The sequence below is a fragment of the Dipodomys spectabilis genome, unplaced genomic scaffold (genome assembly GCF_019054845.1).
Source record: "Dipodomys spectabilis isolate Male_0828 unplaced genomic scaffold, ASM1905484v1 ptg000073l, whole genome shotgun sequence".
NCBI classification, from domain to species: Eukaryota; Metazoa; Chordata; class Mammalia; order Rodentia; family Heteromyidae; genus Dipodomys; species Dipodomys spectabilis.
The window spans coordinates 410,260-429,074 of NW_024870750.1; the positions used below are offsets into that span (position 1 = coordinate 410,260).

General features: G+C 40.4%; 1 protein-coding gene across 5 annotated transcripts; it reads left to right on the forward strand.

Annotated features, from left to right (window-relative positions):
• The first annotated feature begins 318 nt into the window (after positions 1 to 318).
• Cdkn3 (cyclin dependent kinase inhibitor 3) lies at positions 319 to 17,878 on the forward strand. Of its 5 annotated transcripts, none has more exons than XM_042682486.1 (8): positions 319 to 426; positions 2,215 to 2,297; positions 4,604 to 4,659; positions 5,408 to 5,452; positions 8,946 to 9,168; positions 13,031 to 13,062; positions 15,467 to 15,570; positions 17,649 to 17,878. In XM_042682486.1, the coding sequence occupies exons 1-8, from the start codon at positions 418 to 420 to the stop codon at positions 17,733 to 17,735; spliced, it is 639 nt and encodes a 212-aa protein (XP_042538420.1). In that variant the 5' UTR covers positions 319 to 417; the 3' UTR covers positions 17,736 to 17,878. The 5 variants fall into 5 exon arrangements, with proteins under 5 accessions (XP_042538420.1, XP_042538421.1, XP_042538422.1 ...); XM_042682487.1 differs by having other exon boundaries at positions 15,470 to 15,570; XM_042682488.1 differs by having other exon boundaries at positions 8,946 to 9,105.
• The last annotated feature ends 937 nt before the right edge of the window (positions 17,879 to 18,815 follow it).

Below are 18,815 nucleotides of genomic sequence, written 5' to 3' on the forward strand. Positions count from 1 at the left end.
CTCCTGTCCTGGCAAAAACAATTGCCAAATCCTGGGTTTGCTGGGGAAGGCGGAGGAAAGCTTTGGCTCCGCCCCTTCACCCTTCTCCTGGTTCCCAACTGGCGGAAGGAGAGAGCACTCCAACCAATCAACGTTCCACAAGGGCCACCTCCCGCGCGTCTTTCAAAGGCTTCCTAGGAACCAATAAGCGGCTGGAGATTGAACCCGAGCACCCGGAGGCGGAGTAAGAAGTGGAGGTACGGTCTGATTGGTTGCTAGAAGACGCTTAGCCCCACCCCTAATTAGGATGCACCAATGACTTGAGAGGAGGGACGAGCTCCGCGCGGGACTTACAGCCGCAACCGCGGCCGGGACGGGCAGCCGTAGTGTGGAAGTAGCTACTGGAGGCAACGCGGCCCGAGCGTTCAGCTGCCAGTGATGAAGCCGGTGAGTGGGACTGGCGGGCGGAGTTTGGAGGAGCACTGCCCCAAGGACCAAAGTAGACCCTACGTCCAGCTCTTAGAATGGGCGGGCCTGGTCGCCACGGGAGTTGCAACCGCCCCCAGGGTTGCGGAGGCGGCGCTCCACTGCGAGGGAGCCGGACCCCAGGAGAGGGGCGAGGGGAAGTGGGCGCCTGCTGCGGGCTGTCACCCGTTTCCTGTGGGAGGGGTCATAAGCTCTGGACAGCCTTGTCAGTGAGGACAGACCTACGTTTTACCTGGGAAACTGAGGCACGAGGAGTCGTTAACGTGATACCTCGGGGGGGGGGGGTCGGAGGGGAGCACGCTGCACCTGTCAGGCAGGACCCATCAGCGCTCATGTCACCTCGCGGCATCCCAGCTACCACGGCCACCCAGCACATCACCCTCCCCCGGGTTTCCCTGTCCCTGGGCTTGGGTGAAAGCAGAAATGACCCGCCTGTTGGGATTTCTACACACCTGGCTGGGAGGGGGGTGGGGGGAAGGGGAAGGGGAAGAATAAATTTTGTATCTTATTTCATCGAAATTGCTAGAAAGTAAAAAGGGGAGGAGCAGAGACGTTGGCCAGAAGCTGAAGCCCATCCTGACTCCTCTTACCTGCCTCTAAGGTTGACCTACCTATTGAAGGGTCTGTTGATCATAGTACTACAGATCCAAAACAACTAAATAGCTAAATAGCTTAAACTGGCTTCTGCCAGATAACAAACAGCACCGTTACAGAACACAGCTTCAGAACTAGACAGGGCATTCGGCGGTTACACTTGCTAACCCCAGTTTCAAGTGGGAAGAAGTCACCTGTCTTTCCCTTCAGGCCTCTTTCTCCACTTGTCATCGCCAGAGGGGAAGAGTGAGTTATCTGATCTCCAAGTTCAAGAGAAGGAAAACAGCGTTTCCTTAGGAGACCTACCTGCTGGCGTTTCTACTGGAAAGAGCTTTTCTGGTCCAGCAACTCTAGGTTGTTGATCACTATCTGTAATTGGGCAGATCATTCTGTTTGATTTTAGCAAGGGAAGTAGCAAGCTCACCTAACTATTGGGCTGTAGTTGAAACATTGAGCTGCATTTTTTTTGTTGTTCTTTTGACGATCGTAGGACTTGAACTCTGGGCCTGGGCACTGTCCCTCAGCTTTTCAGCTCAAGGCTAGCGCTCTACCACTTGAGCCACAGTGCCACTTCTGGTTTTCTGAGTGTTTTATTGAAGATAAGAGTCTCAGGGACTTGCCCTGGGCTGGCTTTGAACTGCGATCCTCAGATCTCAGCCTCTGGAGTAGCTAGGATTAAAGGGGTGAGCCACTGGCACCTGTCTGACCCTTTTATTTTGATATCACAGTTCCTGGTTAAAAAAAAAAAAAAAAAGCCCTTTGTCTGAATTTTCTTAATCATCATCTTCCCCTTTGCCTAGAAACAACCCACTCTTTCAAACCAGTTTAACCATCTCTGTGAAACCTGCAGCTCTCTAAGTAGTCATTTCCTTCTGGGCTCTACATCACATGGTTTCTACTCTAGTTTAAACCTTTTTCCTGCAGTTCACATGCATGTCCTCTCCCTCCTATTCCCTGGAGGCAAGCTGTATACTTACGGATGGTTGCAGTTCCAGGGTGTGGCAGATGAAGGTGTTCAAGAAAAGTTTGTGAATGAATCAACAAATTCTTTCCCTTTATACCTGAGAAAAACTGAGATCCAGGATAAACAAGTCTTTAAGCTAGGACTGCCTATGCTAAAACTGTGTAAACATAAGTTAACTTCTTCTTTTGAAGCCTATTTCAATACAAGCAAGTGAATTTGACTCCTCAGATGAAGAGCCTGGTGAAGATGAACAGACTCCAATTCAGATTTCTTGGTATGTAAGCACTTATAATCAATCTCTCTCTCTTTCTCTCTCTCTCTCTCTCTCTCTCTCTGCCAGTCCATCCTGAGCTTCTTGTTTTGCTCAAGGCTAGCATTCTTATCACTTGAGCCACAAAGCCACTTCTGGCTTTTTCTGTTTATGTCTTTTAAGACAAAAGAAATAGTGTGCCAGTTGCCCGTGGCGCACACCTGTAATCCTAGCTACTCAGGAGGCTGAGATCTGAGGATCTTGGTTCAAAGCCAGTGCAAGCAGGAAAATCCATGAGAATCTTATCTCCAGTAAACCACTCAGAAAACCAGAAATGGCACTGTGGCTCAAGTGGTAGAGCACTTGCCTTGAGCTGAAGAGCTGAGGGACAGCGCCCAGACCCAGAGTTCAAGCCCCATGACCGACAAAAAAAGAAAAGAAAAGAAATAGCCTATCATTTATCATTAAGTTAATTCTAGATAATGCTTGGAATTATATGTCATAGAACTGCATCTGTTGGCAGACTATTAAAGATAAAATCCACATTGGGCTGGGAATGTGGCTTAGTGGTAGAGTGCTTGCCTAGCAGGCATGAAACCTTGGGTTCCATTCCTCAGTACCACATAAACAGAAAAAGCCGGAAGTGGTACTGTGGCTCAAGTGGTAAGAGTGCTAGCCTTGAACAACAACAAAAAAGCTCGGGACAGTACCCAAGACCTGAGTTCAAGCCCCAGAACTAGCAAAAAAACAAAAACAAAAATAAAGCACATTGATAATTATATCAATCAAGTGCATGTAATTAATCAAGTGCATATAATTAATCAAGTGCATCTATAGAAAATCAACTACCAAGTCATATCCAATGGCTTATGGTTTTGTCAGATTCTCTGGAACTGGCAGTTAAATATTTCTCTCCTCAGGAAAGCACTATCCCCTACTGGAAGGGAAAAGGAGTACTGAGTATCAGTCTCTAATGTTCCTTTATTTTGTCATCGAGTATAATTACTTTTCTTTTTCCCCTTGAAGCCACCATTATTTTCCCTCCAGTTATGGGGCTTGAACTCAGGGCCTGGGTGCTGTAGCTGAGCTCTTCCACTCAAGGCTAGCATTCTGCCACTTTGAGCCATAGCTCCACTTCCAGTTTTCTGGTGCTGAATTGGAGATGAGAGTCTCATGGACTTTCCCGCCCTGTCTTTGAACCATAATCCTCCAATCTAAGCCTGCTGAATAGCTAGGATTACAGGCGTCTGCCACCAGTGCCTGGCTTGATGCCACCTTTTAAGCTCAGAAACCCAACTAATTTTTGATGGCAGATGGTAGTTAAATGATGTCTCTTGTTTTCCTCTAAATTCATCTGCTGACTTGCCAACAAGGTGAGCCTCTGTCCCTGAAATCTGCAAACTGGGATTGTGATTTCTTGGAATTATTTCATTAGATCAAAATCAATGACAAGAAATGGGTGGCCTATGTTTTTCATGATATAAAATTATCTGCTAAGGGCTAGGAATGAGGCTTAGTGGGAGAATGTTTGCCTAACATGCATGAAGCCCTGGATTCCATTCCTTACTACCACAGATAAAGCCAAAAGTAGCACTGTGGCTCCAGTGGCAGGGTGCTAGTCTTGAGCAAAAGAAGCTCCGGGACAGTGCCCTGGCCCTGAGTTCAAGCCCCACAACCAACCAAAAAATTATCTGCTAAGGTACTGATAAAAAAAATCTTAAAATAGTAATGTAAAAATGAACATTAAGGATGGAATTGTCAGATGGACATTTTTAACTCATTGACCTAAGATTACTGTGAACATCCTAACTTGAAATCTGAAATACTCTTAAAATTCATGTAGGCACTCAAAAGGTTATAGATTTTAGAGCATTTTGGATTTTGGATACTCAGATTAGGGAGGCTCAACTGGTAAATTCTATGGAAATATTCCAAAATTTAAAACCTCTGAAATCTGAGATTACATGTGGTCCTGGAGCTTTTCAGAAAAGTTACTCAGCCTGCAAAACACACTGGCTCAGGGTACAAAATACCAGAGGGTAACTTAGGTACACTGGGTACTACTAGCAGTCCAGGCATTGCTGTCCTTAAGGTGAATTTAAATTAACTTGCCATTTTAATCAAGTAAGTCCCTGTTTGAAAACTTCCAGCCTTTCTAGGCTATTTTATGCCTCACCTTTTGATATTAACTCTGTATTTTTGTTTTGTGGCTTCTATAAAACTTGCATTTAAAACATGCCTATCCAGTGGCAAGCCCTCATATGTATTAAGTTGAATTTCCATTTGACTTTTAAAAAACGGAACTGAACTTGATAAACTTTTCTTTTCAGGCTACCTCTATCACAAATAAATTGTTCTCAGTTTCTCGGTTTATGTGCTCTTCCAGGTAAGTAACAACTACATTTGTCTTCCTATTAATGTACTTAGGATAGTTTGGAGGGGTTTTTTTGTTTTTTGGTTTTTTGGGTTTTTTTGCTAGCTACCACATCACCAAGCAATAAGAGACTGTCATAGACCAGCACTGGGAAGTGATTTTTAGAAGCCTTCATGGTAGGTTATAGACAAAGGTTCATAGATCCACTTTTCTGCCCTTCCATATCTGTAGTATTCAGAGCTCTACATTTCTAATGTCTTATATCCTCATATTAATAGAACGTAAACTCTGGAGGCTGAGGATTCCAACCAGTAACAGAATAAAGAAATTTAGATCAGGAACTGCTTCAGCTACAATCTATGAATCCCTATAATTAAGAATCTAAGAAGCAGGGCACTGGTGGCTTATACCTGTAATTCTATTTAGTCAGGAGGCTGAGATCTAAGGATCGAGGTTCAAAGCCAGCCTGGGTAGAAAAGTCCCTGGAAGACTGTCTCCAATTAGCCACTCAAAAACTGGAAGTGGAGCTGTGGTCAATTGGTAGAGCACAAGCCTTGAGCACAAAGAGACTCAGGGACAGGGTCTGGCTTCTGAGTTCAAGTCCTACAACCAGAAAAAAAAAAGGTAGTAAGTTAAAATTAAATCCAAAACTGGAATTGGAATATACAAATGATCATATGGAATGATTTTCTAAAATAACTATTTGCATTTATATGACCAAAAACTGACTTTTTTTTGCTTGCCTTATTACTGCTTATAGGTTGTAAATTTAAAGATGTTAGAAGAAATGTTCACAAAGACACAGGTAAGTGAAATATGACACAACCTTACTAATATTTTAAAGCTAAAAACCTTGTCGAAAGGAATGACTTGTGTTCCTTCTCAAGCAAAGTAAGTATTCAGTATTTTGTGACATTTTTAAGCTATCAACTTATTGTAACATATGAAGAGGTATCTGTGAAGGTCAGAGAACTGATCATGTATCTAAACGCAACTTTGCCTTTCACTAACTATTGTAGTTATGTGAAGAAACTGTATTTGAGGTTAGAATGTGTAAGTTAGAGGTAGGAAAAAAAAATTTTTTTTTCAGTCGTAGGGCTTGAACTATGGGCCTGAACGCTGTCCCTCAGTTCTCAGCTCAAGGCTAGTGCTCTGCCACTTGAGCTACAGTGCCACTTGTGGTTTTCTGGTCGTTTATTGGAGATAAGAGTTTCACGGACTTTCCTGCCCAGGCTGGCTTTGAACTGAGATCCTCAGATCTCAGCCTCCTGAGTAGCTAGGATTACAGGTGTGAGCCACCGGCGCCCGGCTAGAGGTAGAAAATATTAAACATGGAACCTATGTTTCTTTGGGCCTGGCTTACTTCACTTAATATAATTTTTTCCCAAGTCTTTCCATTTCCTAACAAATGGGGCAATGTCATTCTTTCTGATGGAGGCATAGAATTCCATTGTGTATATATACCACATTTTCTTGATCCATTCATCTACTGAGGGGCATCTGGGTTGGTTCCATATCTTAGCTATGGTAAATAAGGCTGCAGTAAACATAGTCGTGCTGGTAGCTTTAGTGTGATCTTGTTTGTGAACAACTTTGGTGGGGGGGGAGGGAAGGGCTTGAGGGGGGGCAGTGGGGGAGGGAAATGGGATGGGAAGGGGAAACAAAGGAGGAGGCTACAATGCTTGATAAGAAATGTACTCATTATCTTGCCCATGTAATTGTAACCCCTCTGTACAGTATTTTCACAATTAAAATTAATTAATTAAACAGAGAAGTGACACATTGCATTGCCCAGATCTTTGCACATATCATCTCTTATACACTTGACTGTGGTAGTCAAGGAATTCAGGTAGGTAGGAATGTAGGCTGAGCAGCAGTGAAATTAAATTGTTCATGCTTGACAGAAAATATAGAAAGCTAGCATCCATGCCAGGATGTTCATAGCACAGCATCCTTAAGATTCATAATCTAGGGCTGAGAATGTAGCTTAGTGGTAGACTGCTTACCTAGCATGTATGAAGCCCTGGGTTCAATACCTCAGTACCACATAAACAGAAAAAGCCAGAAGTAGTACTGTGGCTCAAGTGGTAGAGTGCTAGCCTTGAGCAAAAGAAGCTCAGGGACAGTGCCCAGGCTTTGAGTTCAAGCCTTAGGACTGGCCAAAAAAAAGAAAAAAGAAAAAAAAAAATCCATAATCTACTCCAATGAGGAATTTACATACTGTGTAATATTAACAAATGTGGTTTTTCAAACTATTTTATTACGAATGGTCTGGAATATCTCATCTACTTATTTCTACCATCATTAAGATAGAGAAAATTAAAATGTATGTATTGCTTGATTCTGATCAGTATATATATATAATTTTTTTTCTTTTTTTTTTTTTTTGTCGGTTGTGGAGCTTGAACTCTGGGCCTGGGCACTGTCCCTCAGCTCCTCAGCTCAAGGCGAGCACTCTACCAGTTGAGCCACAGTGCCACTTCCGGTTTTCTAGTGGTTTACTGGAGTTAAGAGTCTCATGGACTTTCCTGCCTGGTCTGGCTTTGAACTGTGATCCTCAGATCTCAACTTCCTGAGTAGCTAGGATTACAGGTGTGAGTCACTGTCCCCCGGCAGATTTTTTATATCTTAATTTTTTTCTGGTTGTTTTGAAAAATCAGTTTGTTAGTATACTTTTTTTCCTTCCCCTAAAAATCTAAAACAGGACAATACCTGAGTTGACCATTGCTACGTTACTATTTATTTTATTTTACTGGAGAACAGTACTGGCTGCCCACTCAGCTTGCTTGCTCTGCTGGCATTCTACCACTTGAGCCACACCTCTAGTCCAGAGTTTTCATGGTTATTTTGGAGATGGAGTCTTGGGGACTTTTCTGCTTGGGCTGGCTTTGAACTGCCATTGTCCAGGTCTCAAAATGTTTTATATCTTAAATTCCATTCAAGATCTCATTGCAAAAAAAATTTTTTAAGAGTTTTTTTTAATGAGCAACTTCAGCCCAGCACTGGTGACTCATGCCTGTAATCCTCAGGGATTGTGATTCAAAGCCAACCCAGGCAGGAAAGGCTGTGAGACTCTTATCTCCAATAACCCACTCAGAAAACCCCAGAAATGGTGCTGTGGCTCAAATGGTAGAGCACTAGCCTTGAGCTGAGGAGCTAAGGGACAGTGCCCAGGCCCAGAGTTTAAGCCCCATGACCAACAAAATCAAACAAACAAATAAAAAAAAAAAGATTTCTTAATTATAGTGCAGGGAGAAAAGCATGTAACTAAAATGTAATTAACAAGGTCCAAGCCACCTAGCCAAAGCGAGAACTTTAAAAAAAATTACCTCAAATTAATAGGAAGAAAACTACTTTGATAGAAAAGACATTTTTTTCTCAAAGTAGACATTCCAAAATGAACAAAACTGGTCTTGAACCAATTATTTAAATTGTATTTTATTTACTATTTAAATGTTCTCCAAATGGAAGTTTCCTGTCATGATGGATGTGAATGAGGCAGAAAAATCTTTACAAATACAGCAAGGGCACTAAAACCTAGGCTGGAGGCATGGCTCAAGTGGTACAGAGCTAGGAGAACAAACAAGCTGAACAAGCATGAGACCCTAAATTAAAACAGAAGAAGGGAAGGAGGGACTGTACAAAATGTCCTTGGATAGAGAGCTTCAAGATCAGCCTGAATTATCTGCTTTGACCCATATACTTCACTGAGAATACTGCCACAAGGAAGTTCTAGAGTATAGAATTCCTGTAGCATATTTCATAGCTCATATGGTTGCAAAGAAAATAGCTAAGCCAAGTAAATTTAATAGAATTAATGGTTGTTGAGAGCCCTAGTTCATAAAATTAAATACCCAGTGGTGTGGCAGAGTGCAGATATGAGGAAAAATGAAAGAGCCCTAGCCCTGCCATGCTTACATGAAAACAAACAGCAGAATGGTAAACCAGCAAGCTTGATTTTGTGAGGGAAAAATTTTTAAATGTGCTATCATTCCTTCTCAACAGCTTATTTATCATGTGTTTTAAGTTTATTTTAAAGCAGCATTTATTGCCTTTTTATGCAAGAACAGCAATATAATTGCCTTGATATTGAGTAGAAAGCATTTGACTTACAAATCAGTGTGGTTTAATTCTAACCATCTATGGGTTCAGATGTTCTCAATAGCCATTACAACATATACAAATTATCACCTGTTATTAGTGAGGCTTAAGAATGTCAGCACCTATTATCTACTTGATCATGTTTACATTTGTCATGTCTGATGTGTATGTCTGTGTGTATCTTGGTCTGTTGACAGAAGAACTAAGGAGCTATGGTATACAGGACATATTTGTTTTCTGCACCAGAGGGGAACTGTCAAAATATAGAGTCCCAAACCTTTTGGACCTCTACCAGCAGTATGGAATTATCACTCATCACCATCCGATCCCAGATGGAGGGACGCCTGACATAGACAGGTGCTGGGAAATAATGGAGGAGCTTGCAATCTGCCTCAAAAACAACCGCAAAACCTTGATACAGTATGTTCTCCTTTTCTCCATATGCTATCCACGAGATGTCTCCTTGTTCAGTTACTTCCTACCTCCTACTTCTGTCAAAAGGATTAGAAAGGCATAATGTACAACGTCTGACACAGGGACAGCACCCATATAACCACCGTGATTGTCAAGAGGAAGGGCAGAAAACACGGAGACTAGAAATGTTTAGAAGAAAACAGCAAGCTTGTTTTTCTTTTTTCCTTTTGTTTTTGACTTTTAGTGGCAGTTTGGGAAAACCACCCTCACCGCCCACAAACAAGTACTGTCACCAACAAAGATGGGGCCTTATTCTTGTACTATACTATTATTTGCTAATATCAGTTAGCTTATCACTTGCTTAGTTGCTTTATTAGCAGTCAAATTATTGTTTGCAAAACACACAGGGAAAAAAATATCACTAAGTAATGAGCAATCTTAAAACACTATGACTTGAAATTTACATTTAATATCTAACTTTTCTACCAGAATGAAATAGGCCTCTCATTCTTTGTTGGTGGCTACAAAAATACAAGTTGCTGATCTGAATGTTTACAATCAACTAAAATAAGTTAAGGCTTGGAGGAAGTAGGAGTGAGTAGTCATGGGCAGTAGATTCGAGCATCACAAAGATTAGGATAATTAACAATAAATGCTCTGCCAGAAGGCAGACATGCAGAGCAAGTGTCTGTCTTTCACTGTTAATGTTGTTCAGTTTGTATCCCTATAAGCCATTTATGCTTTGGAACAAGGGCAGGTACTTCCAACTACTAATATCTAAGGGGCCATTGTTTTGTGGTAGAGATATATAAGCTATACCAGTAGCCACCTCAGTCTTAAGGAACCTAGTGAAAGGGTAATTTCAGCCAACATCTCTCCTTAAACCTACAGCTTAGAGTCAGGTGCTGGTGGCTCACGCCTATAATCCTAGCTAATCAGGAGGCTGAGATCTAAGGATCTCAGTTCAAACCCTGCCAAAGAAGAAAAGTACCTGTGTGACTCTTATCTCCAAGAAATTACTCAGAAGTGGTACTTATGACTCAAGTGGTAGAGCCCTAGCCTTGAGCAGAAAGAGGCTCAGGGGCAGTACCCAGGCCCTGAGTTCAAGCCCCAGAACTGGGGGACAAAAATCTACTTTGAGGAATCTCATGCCAGTAGTGCCACTTCTGAGGGAAAACCACCAGTACAAGGGACTTCAGTGATATAACAACGTGATCAAGCTAACTTGATACACAGAAGCAACAGCTTGCAGAATAGGCAATAAAGAATTAGAAGTCATCCTGCAGCTGACATTTTCCATTCTTTCTCTAGGGAAAAGTATAATCTCTCATCTAGTTCTAATTATAAGGATAAAATTTCGGAAGATACAGTTGTCTATACTTAAAAATAATATTAGATGCAGCGAGTGAAAAAGATTTCCCCATTTTTTTAGGCTTCTTTTGTGAAACAGTTCTAAGATTTTTGTGGTTTTTTTCTCCAAATAAATTTTTGAAAGCAACACCTATTGAAAAGTTTCCAAAGATCAAGCCAGTTCCATTGAAGAGATCTTAACAAATTTTACTCTAGCCAGCTCAGCAAATTAGATGCCCCAGTGTTTGAACAGAATACAAACAAGATGACCAGATGGACAAGTGATCTTCCCTAACTAGAACATTTCAGGTCCCATTTAAAAAAGGCGAGGAGGCCGGGTACCAGTGGCTCACGCCTGTAATCCTAACTACTCAGGAGGCTGAGATCTGAGGATCGCAGTTCAAAGCTAGCTCAGGCAGAAAAGTCCCAGAGACTCTTATGTCCAGTTAACCACCAGAAAACTGGAAGCGGCACTGAGGCTCACGCAGTAGGGTGCTCACGTTGAGCTGAAGAGCTTAGGGACAGTGCGCAGGCCAAGAGTTCAAGCCCCACACCCAACAACAACAACAACAAAAAGGCGATGAGAGTTCTGGTGTTTGGATTTTTCTTGTTTTAGAGTTTTCAGAGTTCTCTTACAATTACTACTTTATTTGGATAAAGATGATTTTTCATATATGTATATATACTGTTGTTAGGTGTTCACAATGCTAGACAGCCACAATGCCTACCTTAGAACAGGATCTAGTAGCTTTTCCATTGTCCTATTCTCTGCCAGCACTCACTGGTTCTGCCCAGGAATTTTTCACCCTTTATAAAAAGCAGTGAACAGTTTACCTACTGTTATTACATTGTTTCCTTGGGCTCTTATAACACAGGAGAACAAAGTAGATGGCTTATAAAACACAGAAATTCACTCTCCTCCAGTTCTAGAGACTAGAAGTTCAAAGTCAAGCTGTCAACAGAGCCATGATCTGAGACCCTGTGTAGAAGCCCTCTTTGCCTCTTTCCTAGCTTTTAGTAGTGTTTATCTATCCTATCATTCCTTGGCTTGTAGCTGCATCACTCCAGTCTGTCTCTGTCATCAAGGGACTCCCTCCAGGTTGTCTTTTATCTTCATATGTGTTCATCTTACAATGATAGTATATCGGGTTAGCACCCATCCCAATAACCTCATTCAATTAAATTTGCGAAGATCTATTTCTGAATAAGGTCACATGCATAGGTAACTGGGACAAGGATCTCAGCATGCCCTTTGAACTTCAGGCCTTGCCCTTGATACACAAGAACCTTACCACCTGAGCCATGCCCCTACCTCTCAGCATATTCTTTCAAAGAACATAACTGAACCTGTATCACCTACTGTGGATCAAACACTGAAACTACAAGAAATCCAAACCTAACAGCACTACATAAAAGTGCAATAAAAGCATACCACACAGGACAGTGATGGTTCTGTAGGAACACAGACATTTCAGGAAATGACATTTGAGCTGGGTTTGGAAGATGAATGGGAATTCACTAAACGGCTGATGAAAGTATCCCAAGGTGTACAGTAGTATTAATCTAGAGGAAACCTACTGAAGTGATCAACATTTCTCAACATGTATATGGTAGATCCAGATCTCTATGAAACAAGCTTACATTTGGGATACTTTGTGCAATTCTGGAGTCAGTACCTATTTGGCCTTTCATCTCACATCCTCTCATATACATATCTATAGATTAACCTACAATACTCTACTGTAATTGAGTTCATGATAAGTCATCAGTACTAAATTAGGTCATTAGTACTAAATCTTCTAAGTCAGAAGATATGAAAGGATTCTTGAAATTATTTAAATGACTGATTTTTTGCAACTTAAATTCTCATTTTCCTGGAAAACCTAATTTTGCTCATTTCTTCATAATGCTAGATAATAACAGCCAACATTCATCTTTTCAGCTTACCACATTCTATTGTAAGCCCTCTACAAATGCTGCCACAGTCAGCCCTCCTGCAGGCATAGGTCTACTGCTAGCCCCATGATAGGAAAGAAGGCAAAGCCCAGAGAGCCTGAAGAACCCTCTTGCTTTGCCTACCTAGCAAAGGGCAGAGCCAGAATCCACACACTCACTGCTCAAAGCCTCTGTCTACTACTATGAACAGATTTTCGAGATAAGTGAAAGGGCTATTGTATGGATACTATTTACTCCATAATTATTAAGGTTTTGTTTAAAAACACAGGAAAATAAAATAGGCAGTTGGTGAAGTCTAATTCTTATGATTAATAACACGCTTCATTCTTCACTGTGGATCTGGAACATGAAGGGGGCAATAAAAGGCATTCCCTGCCTTGCCCCTTAGAGGTATTCAGAATACCTCTGCACAAATAAGCACCTCTGGCTTTTGGTTAATTAAACAATCTTTGTAAGTGAGGCACTATGCTGAACATTAGAGATACCTAGCAGGAAGTGCAAGTGACTGTAACTTGGAATGGAAGAAAAATTTATAAACTTCAAAACTGTATTTCCCTTTCAGCTGTTATGGAGGCCTTGGAAGATCCTGTCTGGGTAAGAACTGTTTTCTCATTATTCCTTTAACCTCCAAGTAGGCAAACCCCTGGCTATAGGCTCACTTTATAGCAAATTGAGACAAAACTCAATGTTTGCCAAAACATAAAGGATTACTTAAGGCCCTGAACATCATGGCAGCAGGAGGTAGTTTCAGCTTTGTTGTAGAGGATTCTACAAAACACCACTTAAAAGTCTTAGCACCTGCATTGTTTTTGCTAATACTCCCTATGGATGTATGAATCTGACAGTAACTTCTAAATAATGGATAGCATAAGTATAAAGACTAATTATTTACCAAATGTTAACTTCAAAACTTTTCCAAAAACTTTGCTATGAAAAAAATTGGTAACATGTCTCACTAGAGGAGGTTATTCCTTTCAGTGCTAAACAAGATCAAAATTAACTTGTTCATTCAAAGGACACTATTAAAATGAAAAGACTGCCGACAAAACAAATGAAACTATTTGCAAAACCATGTATTGGATAAAGGACTTGTGTCTGGATTATATGAAGTACTTATATAACTCAGTATAAAAAGACAGCTCATTTTTTTATTTTATTTTGCCAGTCCTGGGGCTTGAACTCAGAGCCTGGGCACTGTGCCTGAGCTTCTTTTGCTCAATGCTAGCACTCCACCACTTGAACCACAGCACCACTTCCAGCTTTTTCTGTTTATGTGGTACTAAGGAATCAAATCCAGGGCTTCATGCGTGCTAGGCAAGCACTCTACCACTAAGCCATATTCCCAGTCTCAATTTTTTTAATTGAGCAAAGGATCTAAATAAACATTTTTTCCAAACAAAATGCACAAATGGCCAGTAAGCACATGAAAAAAATGCTCAACACCTTAGCCATCAGAGAAATGCAAATCAAAAATACATAGAGAGTACTTGATACCCACTAAGATGGCTGTGATTAAAAACAATTTTTTTTTGAGCCAGATACCCATGGTTCATGCCTTTAACCTAGCTGTTGGGAGGCTGAGAACAGAAAGATCATAGTACAAGGCCAGCACAGGCAGAAAAGTTAGTAAGATTCCCCTCTCCACCTACATTTGGGTGCAGTGGCACTTGCCTATTATCAAAAATTACCTAGGAAGCTGGGCTTGGGAGGATCGGAGTGCAGGGCCAGCCTGGGCATAAAAGTCTGTGAGATTCTATCTCTGATAGAAGCTGGACATGGTAGCACATGCCTGTGATCCCAGTGATTACAGAAAGCCTAATGTAGAGTAGAGCTAGATCAGCCCAAGTATACACCCAAGTGGAAAGTGAGATCCTTCCCCTCCTCCTTGCCTCCCGCAAAAAAAAAACAAAACTGAAAAACAGGATCTGGTATGCTCAGTGGTATCAATAAGCTCACATCTCAGTACTAGGGGGGAAAAAAAAGAAAAATACATAACATAATATATATTCATCAGTGAGGATGCAGAAAAACTGGAACCCTTACACATCACTGGTAGGAATGTAAAATGGAAGTGCTTCAGACTATGAGTCTACTTTTCAAGCAGTGAAACATGTTGTTATATAACACAGAAATTCCACTCATAGGAATATAGACCAAAAAAGTGAAATATACATTCCCACAAAAACTTGTAAACAGCTGAGCATGATGGCACTTGTAATCCCAGCACTCAGGAGACAAAGGCAAAGACTGAGTTCACGGCCAGCCTGGGCTACATAATGAAACCCTGACACAAGACAGAACTTGCAAACAAGTATTAACCAATTAGTCAAAAAAATAAACATCCCAAATGTCCATCCACGGATGGACATACATAATGTGGTAGATTATTTAGACATAAAAATGAAAGGATACATCACAATATGAACCTTGAACAAGTGAAAAAGGTCACAAAAGACCACATACTCCACTTACATGCAGAATCCCCAACAGTTGTTCTCTATAGAACCAAAAAGTTGATCGATGGTTGTTCGGTGCAGAGACTAAGGAGATGGGTAATAGGATGGGATGTTAGTGAAACTGTGCAGGGCTTTGAGAAAGGTGTTGCCATGTAACTATCAATCCTTCTACTGCTGACTTCCAAGTGCTGGGACTACAGTAGTTACCACACCACCTCACTAAGTTGGGACTTCTTCATAAATATTTAAAACTTATGATATTGATTTTACATTATCTGTAAGTATACTAAAATTCACTGAAGTGCACACTTTAAATGAAATGTATAGTATATAAATTGTATTTAATAAACCAATCAGAATGGACCATGTTAAAACTTTAGATCAATCAGTCACTTAAATACCAGAAGCACAAATAAAAAAAAAAAGCACCCAATCTTTTGATTTATTTGTAACTGTAATACTAAAGTGACAAGTCTGAACATCAAATGCCCTACACTATCACCGTTTTTCCTAACAATTTTTTTTCTGTCATATTCTCTTAGTAGCCGCTTGTCTCCTCTTGTACCTGTCTGACACAGTCTCACCACAACAAGCCATAGACAGCCTTCGAGATGTAAGAGGATCTGGGGCGATCCAGACTATTAAAGTAAGGAGCTCAAAAGTTCCTGTTTGCTTGGTAGGATAGTATAATATACAGCCAGGGCACCACAATGAAAATCCAACACATGCTTACTTCAGACACACCTGTTTTTTAATTTACACTTAAAACAGAACTCACAAGTCTGCAAAAGCCCACAGTATTTTAAGCAAAATGGTGAAAAAATTTTAACTTCCCACCTTCCTCTTCCAGGGTCTACTATTGTTCAGTTTTTGCCCATCAGTTCTGGGAATAGATCCTCTCAATCAGAATGGGACGGGTGGTTGCTATAAACTTGGTACTTTCTTGGGAAGATTTTTTTTCAGAAAGCTCTAAATAAGATCCTATTATGCCACTGAATCACTTAACAAAGCTGGATTAATGGTGTGCTTGGTTTTTTCTTAAATGTAAAGCAGTACTCATTGTCTTTTCTGCTGTGGATAACAAATGTGGCATCTTCCACATAGGAATGAAGAACCTTTTTTCTGCCAAGGGCCATTTGGACATTTATAACTTCATTATGGCCATACAAAATGATCAGTACAGGCAGGTAACTGTGGGCAGCAGTAGAACCATATGTCTGTCCCACAATGTGCCAAATGATTGTGGCTCACAAAGCTGACTCCTGAGAACACTTCAGAAACAGCATGGAGCCACCTCGTACTCATACACTGTTTTGTAGAATGGGAACTTCTTTGTACAACTACTTAAAAGATAATAAAAATATGTAAAAAAAAAAAAAAAACAAAAAACACAGAGCAATGCCAAGGATATTATTGTAGACTGTTACCAACACAGCTCTGCAGTTTCCCTTTACTTCTAGGACTATAGAGCTAGTGTGCCTTCCTTCCTCAAGTATCCTGTCCAGCTTTCCACTGGACCACACAAAAGAGTGGGTGTTAAAAGAATCTTGGCCTTTAGGCAGAGATGATTTTAAGAGTCTATCTTCCCTGGGATAACATGTTCAGTGAATCATTACAATTACTGCTAAATGATTCTCCAGGCTATTTAAGTCAGGTCATTCACAAAACATTCCATATAGGAGCCACTGTACAATTTTTAAAAGGACAAGTTATTATGTTAAAAATCAAATGATGCTTCAGATTTTTCTCTTTGAAACACATGGTCAAATACGTGTATGAACACACATTTTATACTGCTAATACTGGAAAAAATGAAGCTTGCATTAGTATGGGCTGCAGCTGATTACCCTGGGCATTCCATGTCCAACAGGTTTTAACCTACTGCTAAGATAGGTTAGCAGTACGTGGCCAGCATGGGATTGGGATGAAATGAGATGACCAGCTATCCTTTGGGAAGCTACTCAAATTCCAAATCATTCCATGCTTTTATTTTGCCTATCTGCTAAGATTAATGTTTATTTTTTAATGTCTATGAAAATTGTCCCAAAGATTGTGTGATCACAAAAAGCACTCTAGGGCTTCTATAAATTGAGAAATAGATTTTCTTGAGCATGCCACTGTTAATTACTACTGAAGATATTCTCTCCTCCCTATTCTGAAGGGGAAAAAAATGCTATTAAAAATAATGCCTGGGAGGGAGGTGGGAGGAGTTGGGGAGGAAAGTGATGGTAGGGGAAAATAGGAGGTAACAATGCTTGCTATGAAATGTACTCATTACCCTATTCATATAAATGTAACCCCTCTGTACACTTTTACAATAAAAAAAATACTAGCAACAATCAAAAAAAAAAATAATGCCCTTATTTACTTTTAATCTTATTTGGCCCTGCCGTAGAAAGGCTTCTACAGAATTATAAAATTTTCATCTGAATTTTATGCTACCTTCAGATCTTTAGAGATTTTAACATCAATAGTTATTCAACTGTAGACAACTTTATTTCAGGATAAAACTGCCCTAGGTTGCAAATGCTTCTTACCAAAGATGTAAAATTGTTCTTAGCAAATGAATATATATATATATGTGTGTGTGTGTGTGTGTGTATATATATATATATATATATATATATATATATATATATATATATATATATATATACCTACTGATACCTACTATGGCAACTAGTTTTCTACGTGGTACTTCAATGTCTCTTTACTTTTTTTCAGCAATATAATTATCTTCATGAGTTCCGGGACAAATTAGCCTCCTATCTATCAACAAGAGAGTCACTGTCAAGATCTGTGTCAAGATGACGAATTTCAAATAGCTTATATATGACCATGTCTGAAATTTAAAATTCCTCTAGTATAATCTATACAGAAATAAGACAACTCATGATATCTCCTTGAATGTAAATGTTTATGTGCAGATATTCCTAAAGTTTTTATTGACAAAATTCACTGTGTTGATTCCATCTCTCAAAGAAGGGGTAAAGTGGTAGTTTTCCTTTTAGAAATGTACTGCCCTGTTAGCCACCAGTGGTTCATGCCTGTAATCATAGGTACTCAGGAGGCTGAGATCTGAGATTTGTGGCCCAAAGCCAGCCAGAGCAGGAAAGTCCGTGAGACTCACCAGTTAACCACCAAAAAGCCAGAAGTGGAGCTATGGCTCAAGTGGTAGAGACCTAGCCTTGTGCAAAAAATCTCAGGAACAGCTCCTAGGCCCTAAGCAATATGCCCTAGGACCAACACTTAAAAAAAGAAAAAAAGCCAGGCAATGGTGGCTAACACGTATAATCCTTGTGACTCAGGAGGCTGAGATCTGAGGATGGAGAGTTTCAAAAAGGCCAGAAGTGGAGCTAAGTGGTAGCATGCTAGCCTTGAGCTCAAAAGCTGCAGGGATAGTACCCAGGCTGAGCTTGTGCGCACGCATACACACACACACAGGAGCGAGCACGTGAGAAAAGATGGGAAATATTTTCACATTTTTATTATTACCCAATTTTGCTTTGTTCTAGTTAGCATATGACATAGCAATGTATAAGGTTTTGTGTTAAGTACCCCCCCCCTTTTTTTTTTTTTGCTGTTATTAGAGCCAAGCCACTTGTTTTAAGAGATCGCACTAGTCTATCACATACTGGTCCCAGGGATCTCTCAGCTACTGGTACAGGATGCACCAGTTGTCAGCTGGATATTACTATTAGGCTGGAGACTCATAAGTAATTCATTTGAATACCTGTAAGATGATTAAAAACCTTCCTTGGCCCTACTTCTTGCTGAGGAACCACTTGAATTTCTTTAGGGAACACAAACAATTATTCATGCTATTTGGGGACTTCCTAAGTGATAAGCCTTCTAGATCCAAATGTTTAACTAAATTTTTAGTATCAACTA

What these genes read in the sequence shown, in the direction of transcription:
- Cdkn3 (XM_042682486.1), top strand. An exon ending in CGGTTTATGTGCTCTTCCAG is followed by an intron (nt 4,660 to 5,407) that starts GTAAGTAACAAC and finishes TACTGCTTATAG; the next exon opens with GTTGTAAATTTAAAGATGTT. An exon ending in AACCGCAAAACCTTGATACA is followed by an intron (nt 9,169 to 13,030) that starts GTATGTTCTCCT and finishes TTTCCCTTTCAG; the next exon opens with CTGTTATGGAGGCCTTGGAA.